Raw genomic sequence first — 22,951 nt, forward strand, 5'->3', positions numbered from 1 at the left:
TTTTCATTTGACACTGAAATGAAGAAATGATATGAATTCTACGAATTTACTGTTGCAATTTCGTAGAATTCATGTAATTTCGTTATTTCTGCGTCAAGTGAAAATGCGTTGAAGTGTTTTTGTTCAGAATTGTGTATAGAATGGGGCTGTTCGGGCCTTTTTCGATATTTGAATGTATGTACGTTGACTACATTCGAGTATTTTAAAAATTTGTCAAAGAAACATTTTCCACACTTTTAACGATTGTAAAAAAAAATATACATCCATCTATGATAGTTAGATATTATTGTACCACAGTAAATTTGCGAGTTAAAGAAATTGTGCGAAAGTGGATAAGTTACCGTTATTTTTGCACTTCCGATGTGCAACAATATGGCTTCCTGTAACGTATACGAGAGGGTGAGAAAATAAATGGCGAGAACGGTGTCGCGCTGGCTGTCAAGTAATTAAAATCGTCCCGTCTAGGTTTACGATGCATTAGTCTAATTGAAAGTCAGAGATGATGCTTCTAGTCACGCCTTTACGCGGGACACAAAAATCCCGAGTCTTTGCACGTTATTTAGAAATCCACGATGCGAACGGTGCAAAAGCGAGGTATCAGATTCCTTTATCTTCTTTCCGATTCGTCGGTTTTTCCTACTTTTACTTCTGCATCGGGTACGTACGATAAGCAGGATGCTTTGTAAAGAGGAACGTTCACCATTGCTGAGACACCAGCTTTAAGTCGTGAAAACGTATGATTTGCGGTTTTATTTCTTCCTCAAACACGACGCTACCATTACCAAATTTCACAAACTTTTATCTTCGACTGCCGATGCATCCTGTTGAAATGCACCTGCACCAACCAACGAACCGTTAAATTAAGTGTGTAGGAAAAATTGTTGTGTAAAGGCTGAATAATATATGCGGAATTACCGTGCTACCGACAATGAGCAGCTGCAAAACAGACGTAATTAAAACAATAGCACCGTTTCCGTTTAATTACGGGGGTCCTTCTAGCGTCGAACAATTGACGAGAATTTCGTCGTACAACACGCGTAAGCTTAAGTAGCATTATACCGATCGTAATTACTGAAATCTCACTCGACATTCATACGCATAACGTATTGTGAAAATTTAACGGCCCTTGATGCCGATTACGTGATCATTAAAACGAGGGTGGGAAAGGGCTAATGGACTGATTATGAGTTGAGCAGCTCGACGACTCGTCATCTGCGAGAGGCGAGATAAGTTATCTCAATTTTCACGGGATTTTAGATGTTCCTGGTCGATTCCAGTCTCTTTCTTTTCTCACAGGGATGCTGCGACTGCAGGCGGATAAAACTCGTCCGAGGAAAGGATGATAATGGAAAAGATAGTAAACCCTTTCTGTACAGCGGTAATCGAGTTAACTCGAGCACGTTTCATTGCCTGGCGATTGAGCTGAGCGCGTATAAAACGGCTGTACGACCTGTACGCTCGATTTAAACTTCGCCCTCTGCAACCCGGTTTTGTGGTTCGATTAAGTCTGTAAGAATATTTTCAAGTAACACGGATAATCTCGTCGAATTTCCAGCAGTTTTCCGGTCAACATTTTATTATAAATTTTATTATCAAGTTTTTTCGTTTCACTCTCCTCTCATGCTGCTCTTTTTTTCCTTGCACAACCAACGTCCCCACGTGCTTTTGTATTTTAGTACTGACTGGTATGCTCGTAAAAATATTTTTAAGCACCTCCAGATGGAGCATTCTTATACGTGCATAGAGTGGTCGCCTCGTGCGGCATCGACGACCACACGTAAAAATACACTTTATTTTATGTCACGATTATTTTTTCGACCTTATGCGTAACAATGAAAATTTTATGGAAATTAATAAAGTCCTGCACACTTTGGCATCATGAAAACATTTTTCAACAAATTTTAGACGTACTTGGAAAACTGAAGAATGAACAAAAATAATTTCTTCCAATTCGTCGATACTAGAGATTTGACAAATTTTTTTATAAATTTTTATTTCAGCCTTTCTGATATGTAATAAATTTTTAAAAAATTATTCAAAAGTTGACTCACCTTCTGAAGATTTTTTGGAACTTCCAAATCCAACGGTTGGTCTCCGCCAACCTCGCCAGTTGTTGCAGAGCGACTCAGGCTCGCTGCTCCAGCTGCATAGGGAATCCTCTTCGAAGCGATCTGAATCCTCGAACGAAAAACGGTCCGTCTCTTCCCAATCAAGAATCGGCCCTCCCGGTACTCCATCTTCACCTGCAGCTCCTCCGCCACCTCCTCCTCCTCCTCCCCCTGCTCCTCCTCCTCCTCCTCCTCCGCCACCTCCACCTCCACCTCCTCCTCCTCCTGCTCCTCCTCCTCCTCCTCCTCCTCCTGCTCCTCCTGCTCCTCCTCCTCCTCCTCCTCCTCCTCCTCCACCGCCAGCTCCAGCACCACCGCCACTACCACCCACCACAACGGGGGATCGAGCCAGGTTGCCCGCCAGTTTTAATTGTCGAGCGAATTTAACGCAAGACGCTGGTTTAGCGAAGACCCCGCAATGCGAAGATTATCAAAGGGCGATAGACTCGTCGAATAATAACCCCCTCCTTGCCAAATAACACCAGCAGCGCCAGCTTTCTGTGAACTGCGCCCACCACCACCCATACGCTTCGACGACTACCAATTTACCCAAAGTAACATCATCTTGAAGGTGTCTCGATGCCTTCGCGTACCTGCGAAAGAATAAATTACACATTTCTTTTCATCTGTTTTATAATCTTACTCAAGTTATTTTGAATTTCAAAGAACTCTGAATGAAGTGAACCGTAGTTCATAAAGCAAAACCTTCGACGGTTTGATTTCATGCGAATCGATTAATGGCACATGATAAGAACCTAATAACTTGAGTGAATGTCTTGGAAATATTGTTTGCAAGACTTGTTGAATCAACAACCCTGACATGCCTACGTTACATCGACTTGTTCTACGTTCTCGACCGATAATCATTTAAAATTGACAATGAAGCAAGAAAATTTCTATAATAAAAGTAAACTCTTTCAAGAGATATTTAAACGATTTGAATTCAATAGAATATAATTTTCGTCAACATCTGAGTATGTGAAATCAAGATATTTTTGTGCAAAGTCATCCTGACAGCTTCGCAGCTCTGAAAAGGTGCTGAATACACGTCTCATTTGAGTATACACATTTCCTACTTGAATGTAAGCAAAATGTAGGCCAGATTTCACACACATAATTAGCATACGCAGCAAAATCAAAGTGCAGAATTGGCCATAAGCCATTAAACTCTATTTTGTTATCTGTTTTGATGTTGAGTTACTGCCATCGTGTGGAATTGGAATAAAATTAATACAACAATGTATGTATATTTTTTAAACGTAATGCACACATCTATATTATCTGTTATCCAGAACTGGTCAGAGAATGCTTATAATAATTAATTTGATCACGATTAGTCACGTCGTGAGTAAGTGGAAAATAAGTCGTATCTCATTTTTATCAATTCATCATCAGAAATAAACAAAGCTGAGTATACAATGGCGTGAAGTTGTGCGATAAATTGTGGTAAATAATTTTAATGAAAAGTAAACAAAGAAGAAAAAAAATATACCTACAAATGGATTTGTTTGATTTCACTTTTCGGCTATTTAATAAAATTCTAACACGAGATAAAGGTAAGAAGTTCTTTGAAGAGTCTAAATCTGTTTTAATCAAATATTTTACTTTCCGTGTACGAAAATTGAACTCCTGCCGCCGAGTAAGACAAAGGCTTGCTTGTCAGAGCGAGGTAAGCCATGGATAAGTAATCGAGATATGAATTTTTTTTTCCAAAATCGTGCTTAATTCCCGCAAGGAGATTTGACAGCAGCCCGAGCACGTCAGAGATTTCTTTGTGCGTATCCCGTACGAACATGTATACAAAGGAGGAACAGCTGATAAAACGTCATCCGTCAAATCTCAACATAAAGTATACAATATCGATTTTTATTTTCCCCATCTATCTCGTTTACCTACCTATTACAAAACCGTTTGTTTCATCAAAACAATGTTCAACAAGAACGAAGCAAGAGGCTTAACGCGACCCGAGATAGCATTGATCACCCCTTGAAGAATTAAAAATTTCTTTCACGTATAACGAGAATATAAAACTGTTATCAAAATGGAAGGTAGGCGAAGCACAAAGCATATGAAACACACCGCGATACGCTCTCGAACGGAGGGTAAATATTCGAGGCGATGTTTGTTAAATGGTATAAAAGAAAAAAAATTGGAGTCTGACTTGTGAGAGAAAGTGGTGAATAGGAATTGTTTTTTTGATTAAAAATACCAACAGTAATAACCGTCATAGGTTGGAAAGAGGGCGAGAAAAAAGTATTTATCGACAATGACAGAGGAGCTGAGCTGTACGGGTCGGCCGATATTATGTTTTACTGACGCGTTTCTTTGTTGAAATATCTGTAATAAACGCAACTTCGATGAAAATTGTTGAACGAAGGAAATCCTCGTACCGCCTAGCCGTTTAAACCTCGTCAAGTCTTTCTACCCGAATTAGTAAACTAATTTAAAAAATCCTCGCTTACCTCTCACCCCCTACAAGTCACGGTGTCACAAATTCACTACACACCCAACACACGGGGGGAACTCTCTCTCTCTCTCACACACTTAGGTACTCACGTATCTCTAATGTGTGCGCCTCTGTGTGCGTGTGTGCGTTCTTCACTCACTCGCGGCTGGCAGTCAGGCAGGAGGTTTGGCGTGCACGCATGTACGCACGCACGGACATACACACAGTCACAGACACGCGTGCGCGCACCACTCTTTATTATTATTAATATATAAGGAGTAGTGGACAGCAGCTGAGCGACTGCCGATTATTTATGTAAGACACATATTTGGTTATACTTGTCAAACGATTCGATACGACGTGTGATCACACGCGGACACTCTCGGCGATATTTAATACTAAATTACACCTCAGTACCAAACGGACAAAATCTCTTCTCGCCTGCTCCATCAGCGACAACAACAAATATGGCGAGTGAAGTGAGCGGAGGAACGAACCTCCTGCCCGAAGAGCAATTATTCGGTACGCTTAGCAGATGGCGTCACCTACGCGTCGCTTAGGGACTGACTCGACTGACTGCTACTCTGGATTCACGCGAGTCGCAGAAGCGCGGCTCTGGTGAGCATTCATTCAACTACAATCGATGCGTAATATCGATTGGTAGGAGAATTGTTTCAAATAAAACTGCGGTGTTTATCTTTTCGATATTCCCGCGCAACAGGTCCGTAACCAACCCCCTAACATATGCTGCTAAAAGTTGTTCGCAAAATATCCTTCGATACTGCCGCCAATTTCCACCACTAGTGGCGCTAGTAGTTACCTGACGATCTTGCGCGCGGTCAGCGAGGGCAGCGAGCGTGTCAGAAGTCTACCAGGAGTCTACTAGCGCCACGTAGAGGAACTAAAGAACGGACAAGACGCGTACAATTTTTTAGTATACGAGCAGTGGTCAGTGTCAGGGGGCTGTCCGTAATCCTGCACGTCTGGATTGAATGCGTAATACTATTTTACACCGTTTTTTAACAACGATCTGAGGGAGATCAGAGGTGAATATTAACGATTGGAGAATATGTCCGGCACAATGAATCGCGGGGATGATAGACCCGAGGAAGACGTCTTCAAAATTCTAATTGCAACCGACTGTCATCTTGGTTATGAAGAAAAATCCAACAGAGGTTTGCACGTGATTTACATGCATTTTTCACGTCGATTGATACAAGCATGAATTATTTCGTCACAAGCTTACAAATTATAGAAATTATCATTTTTGCGTAGCGGTGAAATGTATTCACGTTTTTACAGACTGACTATGTATATGCTGTCCAAGCACCGTGCACACGTGTATTTTTTTTTCTTCATTCTATAGGGGAGGACAGTTTTACAACTTTCGAGGAGATTTTGAAATATGGAAAACTGCACAGTGTAGATTTTATTCTACTTGGTGGTGATTTATTCCATGATAATAAGCCCTCTCAAGCCACGGTGATGAAATGCATGAATCTACTGCGCAAATATTGCCTAGGTACAAAGTGCGTAACCAACTATTCGTAATCCTTTTCACTGCCCTGATAAAAATGTTTATTGATGTAATACCAACAACAAATCGTCAATAAGTACGTAATTTCAATTACAGAATCTTTCTTCTTTCAGGCCCAACAAGTTTCAATTCTTAAGTGACCCCAAGATGATTTTTAAACACTGTTTAAACAAAACAGTCAACTTTGAAGATACTAATCTTAATGTTGAAATACCCGTGTTTTCTATACACGGAAATCACGACGATCCAAGTGGTAAGACTCTACTAAGAATTGCGTATCTAGAATCTATCAAGTAAAAATTTGCACCCTCGCACATAACTTCTAAACTAATCTTCAACAGGACCTGGTCAGATAGGAAGTTTAGACTTGCTATCGGTCACTGGACTAGTCAACTATTTTGGTAAATGGACGAATCTGAACGAAGTCCAACTAGCCCCTTTGTTATTCAGAAAAGGATGTACCAATCTAGCTTTGTATGGCCTCAGCTACATCAAGGATCAAAGACTTTCAAGGCTCATGAGAGATGGAAAAGTGAGTAACGGCAGTAATCGTTGCCGTAATTATCTTCCATATCTATTTTTGTCCAACTTTATTTATGTACAGTGATCGTAATGACTGAATTCTTTATTAGGTGCACACGCTTCGTACCAATGAAATCGATGATTGCTTCAACATATTTGTACTCCATCAAAATCGTGCTAAGCACGCAGAAAATGCGTTTGTCCCAGAAGAAGATTTACCAAATTTTTTTGATTTCGTATTGTGGGGACACGAGCACGAATGTCGTATCAAAACAGAGCAAGTTGGAAAAAAACACTACCACATTTGTCAGCCTGGTATATTTGTTGTTCTTGTGTTTTGTAAAGCAAATAAACTTGAGAATGGCCTTATTATTTTGTTTGATTATTCGCATTTAATAATTCAAAATATAATTGTAGGAAGTCCTGTTGCAACTTCGCTATGCCAAGGTGAAGCTGTTCCCAAACACATAGGCATTTTGAAAGTTTACAAGACAGGTTTTCAACTACAGAAACACAAGTTGAAAACAGTGAGGCCATTTGTCTTTGATACAATAAATGTTGATGACAACAATGACATAAAAATTCAACCGTTGGAAAAACTTTGTAATACAATCGAATACTATGTTGACAATTATATCGAAAATGTTATGATGCAAACAGCAGCAGCCCAGCTATCTAGTGAGTGAAACATACTTTTTATTAAATGTTCACCAAGCTTACATCAAAATGAATATTAAATTAAATTTAAAAATTTCCTTGTCACAGGAGATCCACGTCAACCAACACTACCCCTACTGCGACTTCGTGTATTTTATACAGAGGAGGAGCAGAAGTTCGATACGTTTAGGTGAAGTAATTTTCAGTACCCTCTGTTTTCAGAGACCCAACATGTGTCTGGCATATTTCTGGCCTTATTCAAACTCCAAATTACTAACCATCTACAGATATTGTTTATTGTTTCTTGTACATAGATTAGAGCAAAAGTATGTTGATCAAGTTGCTAATTCAGGTGAGATTATTCGTCTGCGCAAAAAAAAAAGTGGATGGGCCAAGAAAGTAGACTTTGATGACTGTGATGATGATACTGATGCTATTATGGAAGAAGCTCTAGGATGTGATGAGGTAAACTGCAAAATAATATCACATATGTCAAATACCGACAAATAAAATGATTGGCCAATTCCTAATTGAAAAAAATGTTCTCAGGACGAGCCTGAATGGAACAAAACAGTTCAAGGAGGAATACGAAAGTATTTTGCAGCAGGAAATAAAAAACACAAATTAACTGTATTGTCTCTGACTGGTCTCAATGAAGCCTTGTCCCAGTTTGTAGATAAAGGAGACTCGAATGCATTCGATGATATAATTGAGTGAGTTGAGAAAAAGAAATGGTGATGATCAAATATGTTTGTGAAACGAGAGAACTATCTTTGTATCGAGTCAGGCAGAAAAGGATTTACTTCTGTACATTAAAGAAATAAGGGAAAAAGTTATGGGATTCTTTGTTATCCACATTCGAATTGTTAAACTGATGCATGAATACTTTTTACAGGCATCAAATGAAAAAAACTCTGGAATATATAAGCAGTAAAGAGTTAGAAACCCGTGAAGAAATAGCAGATGTAATTCAAGAATTTCAAAACGAAAGGGACAACACAAATGAAAATGAAGAAAACCAGGTTGGATTTTTGATGACTGATTTTCAATTTGAAGAAAGATTGTGTCCATTATCTGTGAATAATTTCCTAGCAAATGCAATAAAATATATCTGGCGTGGTCGAAGAAACAAATCACAAGGATTATGTTTACTCATTTTCAATGCAATGTACCTGATGATAGGTACGTGACTTCCTGAATTCTTCAACTCGTCGGGTTCGTCAGCCAGCTGCTAATTTAGATGTCGACGATACAGCAGAAGATGACTGTGCTACCAAAAGTAATGAAGACAATGCTGTCAGAGGAAGAGGTAGGGGAAGACGAGCAAGAGGTCGGGTAGGTGCTGCTTCTGGGAGGGGCAGGGCAAAAGCTCCTGCAAGTATATCAGCTAGTAATACTGTGCTTATTGACAGTCCGACAAAATCTACTAGAGCAACAAAGACAAAGCTGACAGAGAGTGCAGTGAGTTTCATTATTCCTGAAAGATTTCATTCTGAGTCATTGAGATCTGCAATTTTAAAATGTGCTTTAACATGAATTACATTTGTCATAACACGTATCTTTTCAACAGATGCAGCCCGCAAAGCAGACAAGCATAGCTGCTCATTTTCCAAAAAGTCAGAAAGCTCCGAGTAAACCGATATACATATCCGATTCGGATTCCAACTCCGACTAAGCTTCCATTCAAGTTGTTTAAGTTTTTGTATTAACATTTTTTAAATATACTGTAAACTGTTCCAAGTAATTAGGACTGTATACTTATCATCAACATAATAAAGAATTTTACATGTAAACTATTCTCCTCGGTTGTGGAATTCATTCGTCGTAAAAATTTAACAATAATTTTGCGCCTTGAAGTTTTTCAACTAAGAAGAATTTGCTGAATTTGCATTTTAGGCAAAGTCAAAAAGATAGACATCAAAGTCAGCCTGGAATCGCAATGTCAAAGCAAAACAAAAGAGTCACAAATAGTAGATAATTTCACATACAAAATTTTTCTGACACAAAACCCAAAATTTTCAAGTCAATCATTTTGTCATTAAAAGTAAATCCTCATCAAAATCAAAGTAATAATTTGGAAACGAAAGTTGTGCGCAAATAATTTCTCACAATGTGTTCAAGTGACAGAAACGTAGCTCTCAAACCAAAGAGCCTGTGCAAACGCATGCCATGGGTAATGTGTTACCAGTATTCTCTTATAAAATGCACAACAGTACGAGTTTATGTATTCACTTGCTATATGCAGATGATGCGATTGGAAGATCAATTTATCCCTGACAACCAACTTGGCGCAGCTTATCAGAAAACACGTATAGACCATGAAATGCTTTTGAATGTGAACAGTGATCCAAAGATCGCCAGACTAACAGGAATAATGGTAACTCTAGGTAATTTTCGTAAGTCTGTAGTCGAAACAGTTGTAACAGTTCCAACTCATACCTGTACCGATATTCCACTCTACTTGCGTTAGGAGAGAAAAATTCCCATCCAATGGGAATAACTGATATTGTTTTGTCGGGGGCTGACATGGTGAGAATGAACATGTCGCACAAAGAACATACGTGGCATGCTGTAAGTGTACAATCTATCAGAGAAGCTGGAAACAGAATTCATCGGTGTCGTCGTGAAGTATTTCCCTTAGCTGTTGCAATGGATTTACGTGGACCTGAAATACGTACAGGGCTTTTTAATGGAGCGGAAGACTCGATGGTGAAGATTTGTATATTATTGGATATTTTCAAAGTGCCCCTAGTGCATAAAGAGTAATCGACCCCCTCTAACGGGTCCTAATTATACTTAAAATTAGAGGAGCATTGACTATTACAGGGATATGCAGAATTCAAAGAAGGCAATTTTGTGAAATTGCTAGTCGAGGATAATATGAAACGAACTGGTTGTGACAAGTGTTTCTGGGTGTCTTATCCCGATCTGCCTAGATTTTGTAAGGTCGGTGATAAAATTTACATCGATCGAGGTGCAGTTATCTTAGAAACTACTTGTGTAGGTTTGTAATCTTAGAAATTAATTCAGTGTCAATTAAAGATGTATTGGTTGATGATAATCACGTTACATTAATATTTACCATTGCAGTGGAGTGTACTGTAACGTGCAAAGTAGCGAAAGGTGGAATTGTCAGGAATGAGAAGCTGGTGCAATTAGTCGATGGAATTCCAGAGATACCTCAAGTGTCCGGGCAAGATGATGCCGACATTGGTCTAGCCCTGGATTTTGAATGTGATCTTTTGATAGTGTCTCACGTGCGAAATGGACAAATGATATGCGCTGTCAAAGACAGAATAAAACAAATTGGTAAATGAATTATAATTGTCTTCATTTATTCATTAGGATTCGCAGTATGTACCTTATACACTGACCGCATTCTCTTATATCAGGAACACGGCCCATTTGTGTTGTGGCGAAAATCTCATGTAATCAAGGTCTTGAGGCTTTCGATGATATCCTAACAGTAGCAGACGCAATCATGATTGATAGAGCTGGAATTGAAGTAGATATCCGACCTGAGAAAGTGTTTTTAGCACAAAAATGTATAATTTCAAAATGTAACAGAGTAAGCTGAATTGATTATGTTCATTTGCTACTCCTATAATTAGTAGATTGATTCCTTGTCTTCTCAGTTCATCATTGACGTTTGCATCTACAGGTGGGCAAACCAGTTATCGTAGCCGTTCGCATAAAAGGAACTGAACCATCGTACACAGACATGAATGATATTTCCTGCGCAGTTCTTGATGGTGTTGATTCCATATTTCTTGCAACAGGAGCACTGAGTGTTGACGAAACTGTGAAAGTTGTTAAGAACGTTGATATCGCTTGTAGAGAAGCCGAGTGCGCCCGATGGCAGAGACAGAATTTTGAAGAACTCAGTTACAAAGTTAGTCTATTTAATCCAGAAAATTCATCTCATAAAAGTGTTGAATCCCTGATCACACGTTTGCTTTCCCTCGCTCTATGTATTGAATCCTTCCAAGTTTTGTTATTATTTGCACTTGTAATTTCGTGAAAAAGGCTCTGATACCCCTCGATCCCACGCATTCTATTGCTGTTGCTGCCATCGAAACATCTATGAAGTGCAATGCAGCTGCGATAATTGTTACTACAACAACTGGACGTTCGGCAATGATGCTGTCTATTTATCGTCCACGTTGTCCCATCATTGCTATCACTAGGTACGGTATTGTGGCACGCTGGCTGCAAGTATATTTTGGGGTACACCCAATCCATTACAGAAGTGAGTTACTGTATATTTCACTTTTCCCAAAACAATCATCGATCAACCAGTAATTTATGCCGATAGTATTTATATGACATTAATATTTCAGATCCACCATATCCAGATTGGAGTAAGGATATGGATTACCGAATACAACATGCAATGAATTACTCTCGTAGTCATAAATTTGTGGAAGTTGGAAATGCAGTTGTAATAGTTAGCGGATGGCGTCAAGGCTCAGGGTTTACAAATTGCATACGTATCGTTTATGCTTCACCAGGAAATATCCCAAACTTGTCTGAAGACTTTGAGGAGTCTTGGTGATAACGTCGTTTTTGTGTACTGTCAAATGTCATTGTTAGCAACAAGTCTTCATAATATTTAAATCCAAATCATACTAACTGATTACGGATTTAACGGTTTTGAAAGACTCACTTTTTGGAACCATGTGATTACATTATAACTAAAGAATAAAACAAAACAAATTTTCACAAAGAAGATATTGAAAGCTAAAATCCGAATTGTTTCATATCTATTTGCATCGTAGATTCATTGCAATAATTTATTCATAGACTATAATTATAATATAAGTTCTATGTTCACAGCTGGTTACATATACATTCTAGGTGCGTGTCACTTTTGTAGTTCCACTACAGTACGGATTTTCACTACAAAATCTAGCGTACGCGAAATAAACACCGGTAGTAATAAAAGTAGTAGTGGTAGTAATAGTAGCAGCAGGTATCCGAAGTGCGAAGACACTGTTATTTGCTCATATGCGGACAGATACACGTAATTGAAGTAAGAAACTTCCCGGAGCAGATGGATCTCAACTCCAACGCGAATCGTGGCAACAGGATACCTAGTGACCAATTCTGCGATGATCAAATGCTTAGTCCACCTTCCTGTAAGACAAAATTAAAAAAAAATACTAGCTGAAATTAGAATTGCGCAATATAAAGGCAGAGAATCCATAAGAGTGACAACAGGATCAAGTATAGGTAAAGCTGGAAGGTAAGGGAAGTGTAATAAGCGAGATAAATTTGCATGCAGTGTAGTGGATCTTGCGGTAAAACAGTTAATTAAGTATAACAATACAGCTATACTAGTAAAGACTTTGTATAACTGCCCGATCAGTGGCGTCACTTCCTGGTAGACTTGAAACTGTATTAATACGAAAAGTACTCGTAATTTACAAATAAATATGGTCAAACTATTTCAACTGTTTCATTTAAATTTATGAGGTATACTTTGATAAATCGGGATAAATTAAACATTGAATACTGTTGTAGAAGAAAATCTGTCGTAACATACAGGTTCGATAATAAGAATGAGTGAATAATTTGAAAACGAATGATCGTTAACAACATGTAAATCAGGTAACACGAAAATTCTGGAACCAATAATAAAGGAACAACAACCATTATAGGTAAGTTTCATGCAGAGGATCAAATTGTGATATCTTCATAGGAATCGGAGTCACTCTCAATGGCACAAATTGGTTTCTCGCTGGTAAATTCCGGTTCTACGTACACAACACGAAGGGTATTCGTGAAACCAGAGCCCTGTTTCCAACCAGTAACAACAACGACAGTGTCGCCGGTCTGAATAAAGCCACGACCTTTGCCAAAGTTCAGACCGTACTGTACACGCACATCGACATCCTTCAACCAGTCAGGAAGTGGGGATTCTGCAAAAACATCAATGTGTATAAATAAAAAATCACGATATAAGTTGGATGAGTCATGTTGCAACTGATCTAAGAATATCACAAAATATTTTTAGCCGTTTTAACATACTGCACTTGTTAAATCGAATTTCAAATACACTTTACAAAATTGTTTACCTGAGTAGTGAAGTGGCAGAATACCACGATACAGATGGCCTTGCCGCGCGACTTGTTCGAACCTGGTGACAGTAATAATTGGACACCTTGGTCTGTACTTGGAGATTAAATGTGCCGAGCGTCCTGAGGTAGTGATGACGATAATTGCAGAAGCTAGACATTTGATGGAAGCTTCGACAGAAGCAATTGCAACCGAGTGAGTAGCGTCGATGGGTGGTAATACATTTCTGCAAAGATCAGCGAAAATCTGGTTATGCCAGATTGCAGCTTCGGCCTCCTTACAGATATTGGCCATGGTCCGGACACATTCAAGAGGGTAGTCACCCTTTGCTGTCTCTCCTGAAATCCAAAATAACGTATACTGAAGTTCATAAGTGGCTTTATACAATGAATCAATTTAATGAGCAAGGTGAGACATATTTGCCATTCGAACTAGTTATTACGCAAGACTGGAGAGAATGTCTTTTACCTGAAAGCATGACACAGTCTGCTCCGTCCAGAATGGCATTTGCAACATCTGAAGTTTCAGCACGAGTTGCTCTGGGCTTCTTGATCATCGATTCCAACATCTGAGTGGCGCAAATTACAGGTTTTCCCTGCCTGTTACACCTGCTGATCATGCTTTTCTGTGCTAAGAATACTTTCTCTGGTGGTATTTCAATACCAAGGTCACCACGTGCCACCATGATACCGTCGGAGGCCTCTATGATCTCATCCAGATTGACCATGCCTTGCTGGTTCTCGATTTTTGAAATAATCTTTATGTTCTTCCCTGCTTCGCCGAGGATACCACGAATTTCTGTTAGTGCAGCTCCGTCGCGGATGAATGAAGCGAAGATCATGTCTACTCCCTGATCAACACCAAACTGAAGATCAGACTTATCCTTCTCTGAGACAGCTGGCAAGTCAACGGGAACTCCTGGTAAGTTGACTCCCTTACGAGAGCCCAAACTGCCGCCATTTTCAACAGTGCACGTAATCTGGTTGGAGCCTGAAGGAATGAGTCATTGTAAAATGATAAGGAATGTTTTTCGCCTTTATGTGGTTAGAAGAAAGTAATATTTCCGCAATTACTTACTGACTTGGGTGGCAATAAGAGAGATCAAGCCGTCGTCAACAAAGATGCGGTTTCCAACTTTGACTACTTTTGATATATTTTCATAGTCAACCCACACAATCTGTGCATTCCCTTTTTCTAAGTAAGCTTTGTCGGTGGTGAATTTGAATGTCTGTCCTTTCTGGAGTTCCACTTCTGCAGAACCACCCTAAAGAATGAAGGATTCAAAAATTAGAGTAATAATTATAGGCAAAATGTTGGGGAATTCTGAATCATATGGCTGTGTAAAACCTGCTTAACTTACACCCTCCAAAAGTCCAGTACGTATTTCGGGTCCCTTTGTGTCCAGAGCTATGCCTACTGGTACACTTGTCTTGGTGCGTTCCGAAACATTCTTCTGAGCCTGTCTCACATTAGCAATGGTTTCAGCATGGTACTCATGGGATCCATGCGAGAAGTTCATACGAGCAATGTTCATTCCAGTTTCAATCATTTTCTCAAGAGTTTCAACAGACCGGGATGCTGGTCCGATGGTACAAATGATGCCAGACAAACGGACGAAGGAAGCATGGGGCTCGATGTCAAGGGCACACATGTGCTCTAAATGACTTTGCGCATTGAGTGCAATGGTATTTGGCTTTCCTGCCATCTAAGTGTGAAAAAGGAAATGTCTTTAGAAAAAAAAATGTACACTACTTTCACTGTAGCAAAATTGAAAAATAGTATTTACGTGTTATAATCATAATTTTGCCGCAACAACGTGCTGTAGCAATTAGCCATCTTATCTACATGAGATGATAGCGAGTGTACAATCAGGTCAAGCTGGCAGTACTAACGAATGCACCTATCGCTGATTATTGCATTGTGGATGAGTTTTCAAGCAGCTTCCATGTAACGATCATGCAATGGTGCTGTTCGTACATGAAGCCATACGAGTTTAAATTTCATAACTCCTCTGTTTAATAAAACTGAGATGACCTCTGTTGTGAATTATTTAATGAAGTTTTGTATTTGCAGAGTTTTTTTCATGTCGGGCATATTTATATAAATATCAGATTGTTTTCAAAACGACGAATTCTCATCCACTGACAGATGTAAATGCTAAATATATACATCATCCCACTTTACAAAACATAGATACATTTGAATTATCTCCTCTCACAATTAAACCTCCTTACCTGTTCATGGCAATTCTGGGACATAAAAGGAAAACGAAAAGCTAGACAATAAGAAACATCGATGTGGATTTATACCGTGTATGAAAGCAAAACATTTACTACAACAGTGTGAATAGTTCAATTTAATTGGCACGTTACCCAAGGCTAGTTCATTACACCGGTGCTGAAACGATTATATTAAAGGTTTATTTTTACACATGCACATGTATATAAACGTACATCCTAACTCACAATGAGCTGTCGTTGATCTAGCAATGTATCATTGGACCAATAGCATAAAAATGACGCCAAGACTCATTGTTAGAGTGGGTTTGCTAAAAGTTGGATGAAAAGCGCTACAGGACAGCTGATTACATAAAGTAGGTGACGCTTTGTACATAAATGCATACTAACTAAGCCTCTATGTATTTATAATATATAAAAAATTTCAAAAATTTTTAATCAGCGTACCGACTTGCACAAACAAGCGTAAAGAAAAGATTTTGAACTAGAAGAAAAAAAAAACTTTCCAATCTGCCTATACATACAATTGTACATGTATAATGTACTGGATATAAATTTACATCGTAACGTTAATTTGTATCATGCTCTCATCTACATATACGTATAATACACTGAAAACCGCGTAATTGAATGATTGTTATCGTAAAAAATTAAAAAAAAAAATATATATATATATTTATATATACATAAGCGTTCATCTCTATAAGAATAAACTATCCATGATCAATCCAGGGAGACGGTACGAAAAAATTATACCTTATCGTCGTCGGTACTCCAGACCATATCGGTGCGCTGCGTGAACAAAGTACAAGCACGAATTAATGATAAACTATCGGTCTTCGGATATCGAGTAAGCGAGAAGTGTGCGACGAATGTAACGCGATGACGGACTGGCGTTGTGTTCCAAAGGCAGGTGATAAACGACAATCGCGCGAACGCAGACCGGAAGCTTTTCTTGCAATACAACACGAGACGCATCGATCTTCAAAAGGAGGGTCGCGGTAACTTCGCACGGAGAATTGTCGGCGCTGGTAGATCAGGGTGCGATATACCCGAGCCGTAGCTGGTGCTCGGATGGCAAAAATAACCGATCAGCATCACCGAAATTTGGCCGGAGGTCCACCCCGCCGCCACCACACTTGCGGGCATTGAGCTGTCTTCACTTTGAACACCTCTGTCATTGGCACACGGCATATTTTTACATAATTTCATTGCGAATCTTCAGCTGATCTACTCGCGGCGGCACGCAGTCGTCGGCGATCGTGCATCAAGGACAGTATTTTCTAATCGTTCTTCCACGTGCGGCACACGACCCTCCTTTTTTACATCGCATATGTAATGTACGATCGATTGAAATGATAACGGTGAGCGGAATGTCGTGTGAAGATTCTTTCTTCAAACCAACAAATTTCGGAACTGACAGATTCATCGTATTGGAGTTATTAAGGTTATCGTAACGACGATTCATGCTGAGGAAAAAGCGTTATTTCGCGATTTTCGAATTGTCTGAAAATCAGTAAACCGTAATAAAACAAAACACACTCATACTTCGAAATCTTAGTCTAGTTCCTTAAAAATCATTGTAAAATTAGGAAAATTTTTCCCTAATGTTTCGTTACGATAGCATTACTAACTTCAACCTCGTACAGATTCGCCAGAAATTGAAATAAATCCGTACGTTTGTTCTCCAGTTTTCAATTTTCTTAATTTCAAACCCAAGTGGAATAGGGTTCGTGTATTTCGCGGTCACGTACTCAGCACGTGAACTTTATTTGTTTTGGCAACGTCGCGTTATTTTAAAAATTTTTTTATCAGATTTGAAAATGAGCATACACAGAAGAAGAGAAAAACATCGAACCACTCCGAATCACCGAATTAAAGAAAAATCTTAATGCCACGCCGAAAATCTGAGTATCGTTGCTAGATGTGAATTGGTGATCTTGAAATTAAATACGTCAGTTTAAATTTAGCCTCGATAACAACTAGGCAATGGCATTCGCATAAGAAAATACTGCCGGCGGAAATTGACCTAGATTATGGCGGTGCGCCTACAAACCCTATGTGATAGAGTTAATTGTTACTATAACACGCTGCATCTACTAGTCATGTAACGAATATTCGCGTTCGCATTCGCATTCGCATTTGCAAAAATTTTACGAATATTTTTAGAATGTAATTGTCACAAATACTTCATATTTTGATTGTAAAAATTGTGAAAATAATATTAAATAAGACAAAAAACATTACATCGATACTGAACATTTGTTATAAAAGTTTGTCGTCACGTTTGAATCACACTCTAACCTCGAAATAATTTGTTTCTGTTATCAATTTATCGGTGAATAATCAAACAATCGGTTTAGTTCGGATCAGCTCGGCAACTTCCGGAATAAGATGCAAACCACGAAGTAACTTGAACAGTGTACCTGTCAGTCCATCAGTTGTCAATTTTTAGCCATAGAGAAATGGTGCTATGAATAGATTTAAAAATCTATATTCACATTCTCATTCGCGAATTCTTCAAAATTTACATTCGTTAGATTTCCAATATCTACTGTAAAATAGCACGTCGTCAGGATTTCGTCTCTTGATTCGGTCGGCCTCTAGATGGCCTCAGGATTGAGTCTCTTACTATGCATATAGCAAATTGACTGGATTTCACTGGTGTGTTGTGGATTGTAATAACGGTACAGGAAGAAGCTTGTAACTGCCTAATCTCAGACTTGTTATATGACGTTAGCGGGAAATAAAAGAAGAACATTTTCAAGCTTTGGGCTGATTGTAATTATATCATACCGAGAGGATTCCTTAAAAGGAAACGACCGTGCATTTAATTTTTGGTATATTGGTAATCATGGGGCCGACTGCCGCTGACAGGGACTCCGAAAACAGAGGTTACAGCTTGCGCTGTCAAAAATTAAGCTTTGTAAAAGTGTTCATCGAATCTGGTACATTTGGACATGATTATCTTACGGTAAGTCGAATTGTAAATCAACGTTTTAATTACAACGATAAAGTACTCGGAGAACTTGTTCCTGTGTGGATCCTACATTATTTTTGCAGCAAACTGCGTCGCAACGTGAGCTAGGTCAAAACCTGTCCTAAGAAATTCACCGCTGGAATTCGCAAAGTTATGGAGATGCCACACATAAATCGCTGAATGATGTCAAAATGCATCTAGCTTTATTGGAATTTTGGATTTGCTTGTTTTTGGGCAAGTACTTGTATGGCGATTGCGAATCTTGCAAGAGAAATAAAAACTGAGTAGGGGTATAATAATAGGGTGATACAACCAAGATAAGTTGTATCAATCCCTGCATTAAATATGTGACCTGTTCAGCTTCTTGAAAGTAACTTTGAGATTATCGGTTATCACTCTTACATACCGACATATCAGTTGCACGCGGAATTGATAAAAGCATTTTTGTCTTGGCAATTCACGATAAAATTGTTATATGCATAATTTCCTTGATCGTAATAACGTCAGTATAATTTTTGCCCACTTTGTACAGAAAAATGATAGTGTACTTATAACTGTATGCAATACTCTCAACAATCTTGCACAATAATGTGTCGTGTTATACTGGATTGATTTTATTGCCTATCACGTTTGTACAGGATCAAGTCATTTGAACTCTGGACAGATTTCTATTCTTGAATAAACTTCAACACAGAAGAAGACTTTTGAGTTAATAGGGTTAACAAGATTACCTCTTTTATTAACAGTGTAGCACGTTTGCTATACGCCTCGTCAAATTTCGTTTATATACAGATATCATTTAACGCATTTCAATACCGGTTTCCATACACCAATTCATTCCCAAATTAAATTATTCAATTTGTCTGCATCTTTTTTCACTGTAATAATTTTGGCCTTTCGTTTCCCGATTATCGATATTTAGATTTGATACATAGTATAAATTAGTGTTGAACAGCGTTATCGATTCCTAGGAATTCATTTCTGAGTGTCGAATGTCCGCTAACTACAACATAATGTGTGCCGTGTAGAGAAATTTTACTCTTCCACCAGCATAGTACTTAATTATTGTGAACACAAATCTATGTAACTATACATTTAATCAGTGTAGCTGATGTCACTCACACCTAGAAACCATTACGTTTCCCTTACGTGTAGATAAGGCGCACTTGCATGGGTCTTGACACTCAATTTCATATTGATGTTAATAGATTACAGGGCCACTAAGGGCACATCGATAAGACAATTAGTCTTCGATATCTTGGCACATTACGAGAAGAACCAACGTAGATATTACAAATGGAATAAAGAACTAAAAGCGTTCAGCATCGCGTATAAGAAACTGTTGGCAGCTAATCTTATTAGAGATATAAGAAAAGCCTCGTGGTGAAAAAAAAAAATACATCATAGATATTACTATCGATAGTTGATATTGAATTCTAAGTGATGTTGACCTTGGCGACAATTGGTTAAGGTCACTGAACGGCACGAAATGGAGGCTATGATAAGTGAACCCCCATTCTGCTGAGTGTGTGTGCCGCAACTTTGTGGTAACATTCATCGAAAAGGGAAATAATGGCATGTAAATTTGTATCTGTCCCCATTTTCTTTGTTTTGAATTCGCACGTGGCAAATCACACTTTACATAACGATTCACCCGTAACAAAATGCATCAACAATACAATCATCATAGCTAATTTTCGTGTATACACAGCATAATGTAAACCAATTGCGTTGACTGAAGATATCGTAATATGGTACCGTTTAGTGGCTGGTATTATTTAGCCAGAAGTATTTTTGTTTGAAAGAGTGTTTTATTGGTTGCACAAGTGGCTACCTTGTATCAATGGAAACCTTGAATGTGACCACAAAGCAGATGCCGGCTAATCGTAAACGAATTCGAGATGATGGGATCGCAGTAACAGGTAAATTCTTTCCAAACGGATGTGACAACGTGTATGGACCGTCGGTTTCGTCAGCCGGATAGGGCCGCCGAATAGTTCAGATTGTCGTTATTCAACACGAGGAAGACAACGTGACTTTCCGTCAGATATCCGAATTCCTGTTCGTGCGCGTATCTGCGTTTGGTAAAAAGCGAATCGGCGTGCCGCTTTTCGCGGCAGCCCAATAACGTCTCGAATAAATATTTTCTAAATCGCCGATGAATGAATGAGAGGTGATGGACGGTAATGCGTTAGAAATCAAGACGTCTTCTCCTCCGATGCTCCGATCGAGAAATGTATCGGTGCATTACAATGAATAGAACAGTAATTGCGAGGGAATTGTTTCCTCGACAATGATCAGAAGCGGAGATTTATTTACCTTGGGTTTCTTCGGGTCCGTTGAAGCTCGATGAATCAGGGAACGAGAGAATTGACGATTTCACGGGGCCGTGGCTCGTGTCAGACTGAAGCTGAGGACACGGAAGGTCACCACCACTTCTACCGACACCGTTCCGTGTTCAACGTGACAACCGACAGCGCCCTCTCCTACACGGTGACTCCTTGCCGCTACGATCGATAGGGAGGAACGTGGCGATAAGAACGGAGCTAGACCTGAAAAGTTCAAAATCCTGTTGGAATTTGGAGATTTGCTTCACCAACATCGCGTGTATTTACAAAAAGCCTAGCGTGAAAGCTCGCAGATAAAAGACGCTTCTACGTCGCCCGGGATTTTATAAAAAATTTCGAAAGACGCGCTATCTGATTAGATATCTCGTAATGGCACATTTTCTTCTTTTTTTTTTTCTTTCATTCAACATCTTACATCAGGTTTAACTCTATAAGACTGATTTATTATTTAATTCTCTTTCCGCAACTTTACGCATGTTTACTGTTATCGGGGTCGGAATCTTACCTGTTACTGCTGATCTCTATACATTCGATATATCTGCAGCAAGAGAATTTTTAGAAGTTTGTTTGAATTCACATTTATCATCTCTGGTTATACGAGTAGGGCAGCTCGCTGATTTGAAAACTACAATACTTGCCGGGTGGCAACGGCCGACTGAAAATCATACGTGTGTGCGTGCAATGGGTAATAAAATAGACGACTCGTACGATGGTTTATTGGCAGTGAACATAATATATATCGCTTCTGAGATTAAATATATCGATATTTATCATTGATCTTTCACGCTAGTCTATCGTGCGATTTGTGTCATTTTTTGTCCTCGATATCAGCTGTTTCGCAAGCGAAAACTAACTCGTAGAGAAAATTCGCATCTAGTAATTGGTAGTAACTTTTGTGTTCGTACGCCGCGCATACCTATGTATATTTCGTCTCAACTCTTTACACATGGATCGTATAATTGATTTACATGCGCGCGTAGGTAGTCACTGTATATATGGACTTGATACAAACGCAAGGTCGTATAGCTTTACGTAACAAGGCAAGGAGGGAGCGTTTTTTCTCACGACCTCACGTGAGGATACACAGTGACGTTAACGATCGGTGAGATCCAATATCGCCCTGATAAGAATTATACTGGTTCGCGATCGACAAGGGTCAAGCCTTGGCGAGTAGTTACTAGATGCGAATTGAATTAAGCGATCTGTTACGTCAAACTACGTATATCTATATGTGATATTCGTACGTACGTAAGCAACGTATGAGAGGCGGTCGGAAAGTTCACTGGCGGTAGCGGCGTGATGAGTAAAAAGCCTCTCCTGTTGCCGCTTCACGATCTGATTACGCAAATCTAGCGTTCAGCTGCAAACAGGGTTTAATCCCAACCTAACAAATTGAGTAATAGTGTTCAAATATCGTGCAACGCAACAGTTTATTTATCTAACAAACGGCGCTTCACAAATTACGGTTGTTCCCTACGCTTATTAACGCTCTACTCGAGATGCACGTGCAGCAAGTTGACTGCAAGTCTTCTATACCGACTGAGCATAACCTCCTTAGGCTGAATTTTCACGGGCGCTGGATTGACGCTACGGCAGCGCCACGCCGTCGGCGGCAAAAAGACGCTCACAAGAATGGGTACCGACGCAACGGCAAAATGCCGTGCATTGGACACACATGATTAGGTCAATAGATCTCAATTACACTGTTATTCGGAGAATTTAAAAATCTGGATGTGTTGATTGGGAATGTAAAAAAATGAAGAAAATGAAAAAGCAAAATGAAGCAGCTTATGGCTTATTCGAATCGCTCGCAATCGATACCTTTCGTAAAGTTACGTCAATGTAGTGTATCACAAAATCGATTCCAGGATTGTTCAAAATCGTCAAAATTTTTAACAAAAATCCGAACGGGTTGGCATTACTCTTTTCACGATTTTTTAAGCAGAAAACTTTTCATCCCTGAATCCATTCATACGACTGTTTCTAGATTAATCGGTCTTCAAGGATTCCAAAAAAGGCGTATAAATCCTCGTGTGAC

The 22,951-nt window shown here is 39.1% G+C and overlaps 4 protein-coding genes across 7 annotated transcripts; 3 read left to right on the plus strand and 1 right to left on the minus strand.

Moving 5' to 3' along the window:
• Window positions 1-5,497: 5,497 nt before the first annotated feature.
• Window positions 5,498-9,030, plus strand: LOC124185561 (double-strand break repair protein MRE11). Of its 2 annotated transcripts, none has more exons than XM_046576441.1 (12): window positions 5,498-5,729; window positions 5,921-6,083; window positions 6,205-6,344; window positions 6,433-6,623; window positions 6,724-6,928; window positions 7,031-7,291; window positions 7,379-7,460; window positions 7,585-7,735; window positions 7,820-7,983; window positions 8,166-8,292; window positions 8,453-8,731; window positions 8,841-9,030. In XM_046576441.1, the coding sequence occupies exons 1-12, from the start codon at window positions 5,624-5,626 to the stop codon at window positions 8,943-8,945; spliced, it is 1,974 nt and encodes a 657-aa protein (XP_046432397.1). In that variant the 5' UTR covers window positions 5,498-5,623; the 3' UTR covers window positions 8,946-9,030. The 2 variants fall into 2 exon arrangements, with proteins under 2 accessions (XP_046432397.1, XP_046432404.1); XM_046576448.1 differs by having other exon boundaries at window positions 5,590-5,729; window positions 5,921-6,076.
• Window positions 9,031-9,380: 350 nt separating this feature from the next.
• Window positions 9,381-10,036, plus strand: LOC124180881 (pyruvate kinase PKLR-like). Its single transcript, XM_046566794.1, has 3 exons — window positions 9,381-9,443; window positions 9,516-9,657; window positions 9,741-10,036. The coding sequence occupies exons 1-3, from the start codon at window positions 9,381-9,383 to the stop codon at window positions 10,034-10,036; spliced, it is 501 nt and encodes a 166-aa protein (XP_046422750.1).
• A 398-nt stretch (window positions 10,037-10,434) lies between these two features.
• On the plus strand, window positions 10,435-11,964 carry LOC124185609 (pyruvate kinase-like). Its single transcript, XM_046576525.1, has 5 exons — window positions 10,435-10,579; window positions 10,663-10,838; window positions 10,932-11,162; window positions 11,297-11,519; window positions 11,611-11,964. Exons 1-5 carry the CDS (start codon window positions 10,543-10,545, stop codon window positions 11,823-11,825), a joined length of 882 nt encoding a protein of 293 aa, XP_046432481.1. The 5' UTR covers window positions 10,435-10,542; the 3' UTR covers window positions 11,826-11,964.
• A 58-nt stretch (window positions 11,965-12,022) lies between these two features.
• Window positions 12,023-22,381, minus strand: LOC124185579 (pyruvate kinase-like). 3 transcript variants are annotated; one of them, XM_046576458.1, is made up of 9 exons: window positions 22,162-22,381; window positions 20,885-21,117; window positions 16,342-16,377; window positions 14,709-15,053; window positions 14,426-14,612; window positions 13,817-14,338; window positions 13,348-13,686; window positions 13,035-13,191; window positions 12,023-12,406 (listed from the first exon to the last, which is right to left on the minus strand). In XM_046576458.1, the coding sequence occupies exons 3-9, from the start codon at window positions 16,366-16,368 to the stop codon at window positions 12,394-12,396; spliced, it is 1,590 nt and encodes a 529-aa protein (XP_046432414.1). In that variant the 5' UTR covers window positions 16,369-16,377; window positions 20,885-21,117; window positions 22,162-22,381; the 3' UTR covers window positions 12,023-12,393. The 3 variants fall into 3 exon arrangements, with proteins under 3 accessions (XP_046432414.1, XP_046432421.1, XP_046432430.1); XM_046576465.1 differs by lacking the exon at window positions 22,162-22,381 and adding an exon at window positions 21,419-21,435; XM_046576474.1 differs by lacking the exon at window positions 16,342-16,377.
• Window positions 22,382-22,951: the final 570 nt, after the last annotated feature.

This window comes from Neodiprion fabricii, chromosome 1 (genome assembly GCF_021155785.1).
Source record: "Neodiprion fabricii isolate iyNeoFabr1 chromosome 1, iyNeoFabr1.1, whole genome shotgun sequence".
NCBI lineage: Eukaryota > Metazoa > Arthropoda > Insecta > Hymenoptera > Diprionidae > Neodiprion > Neodiprion fabricii.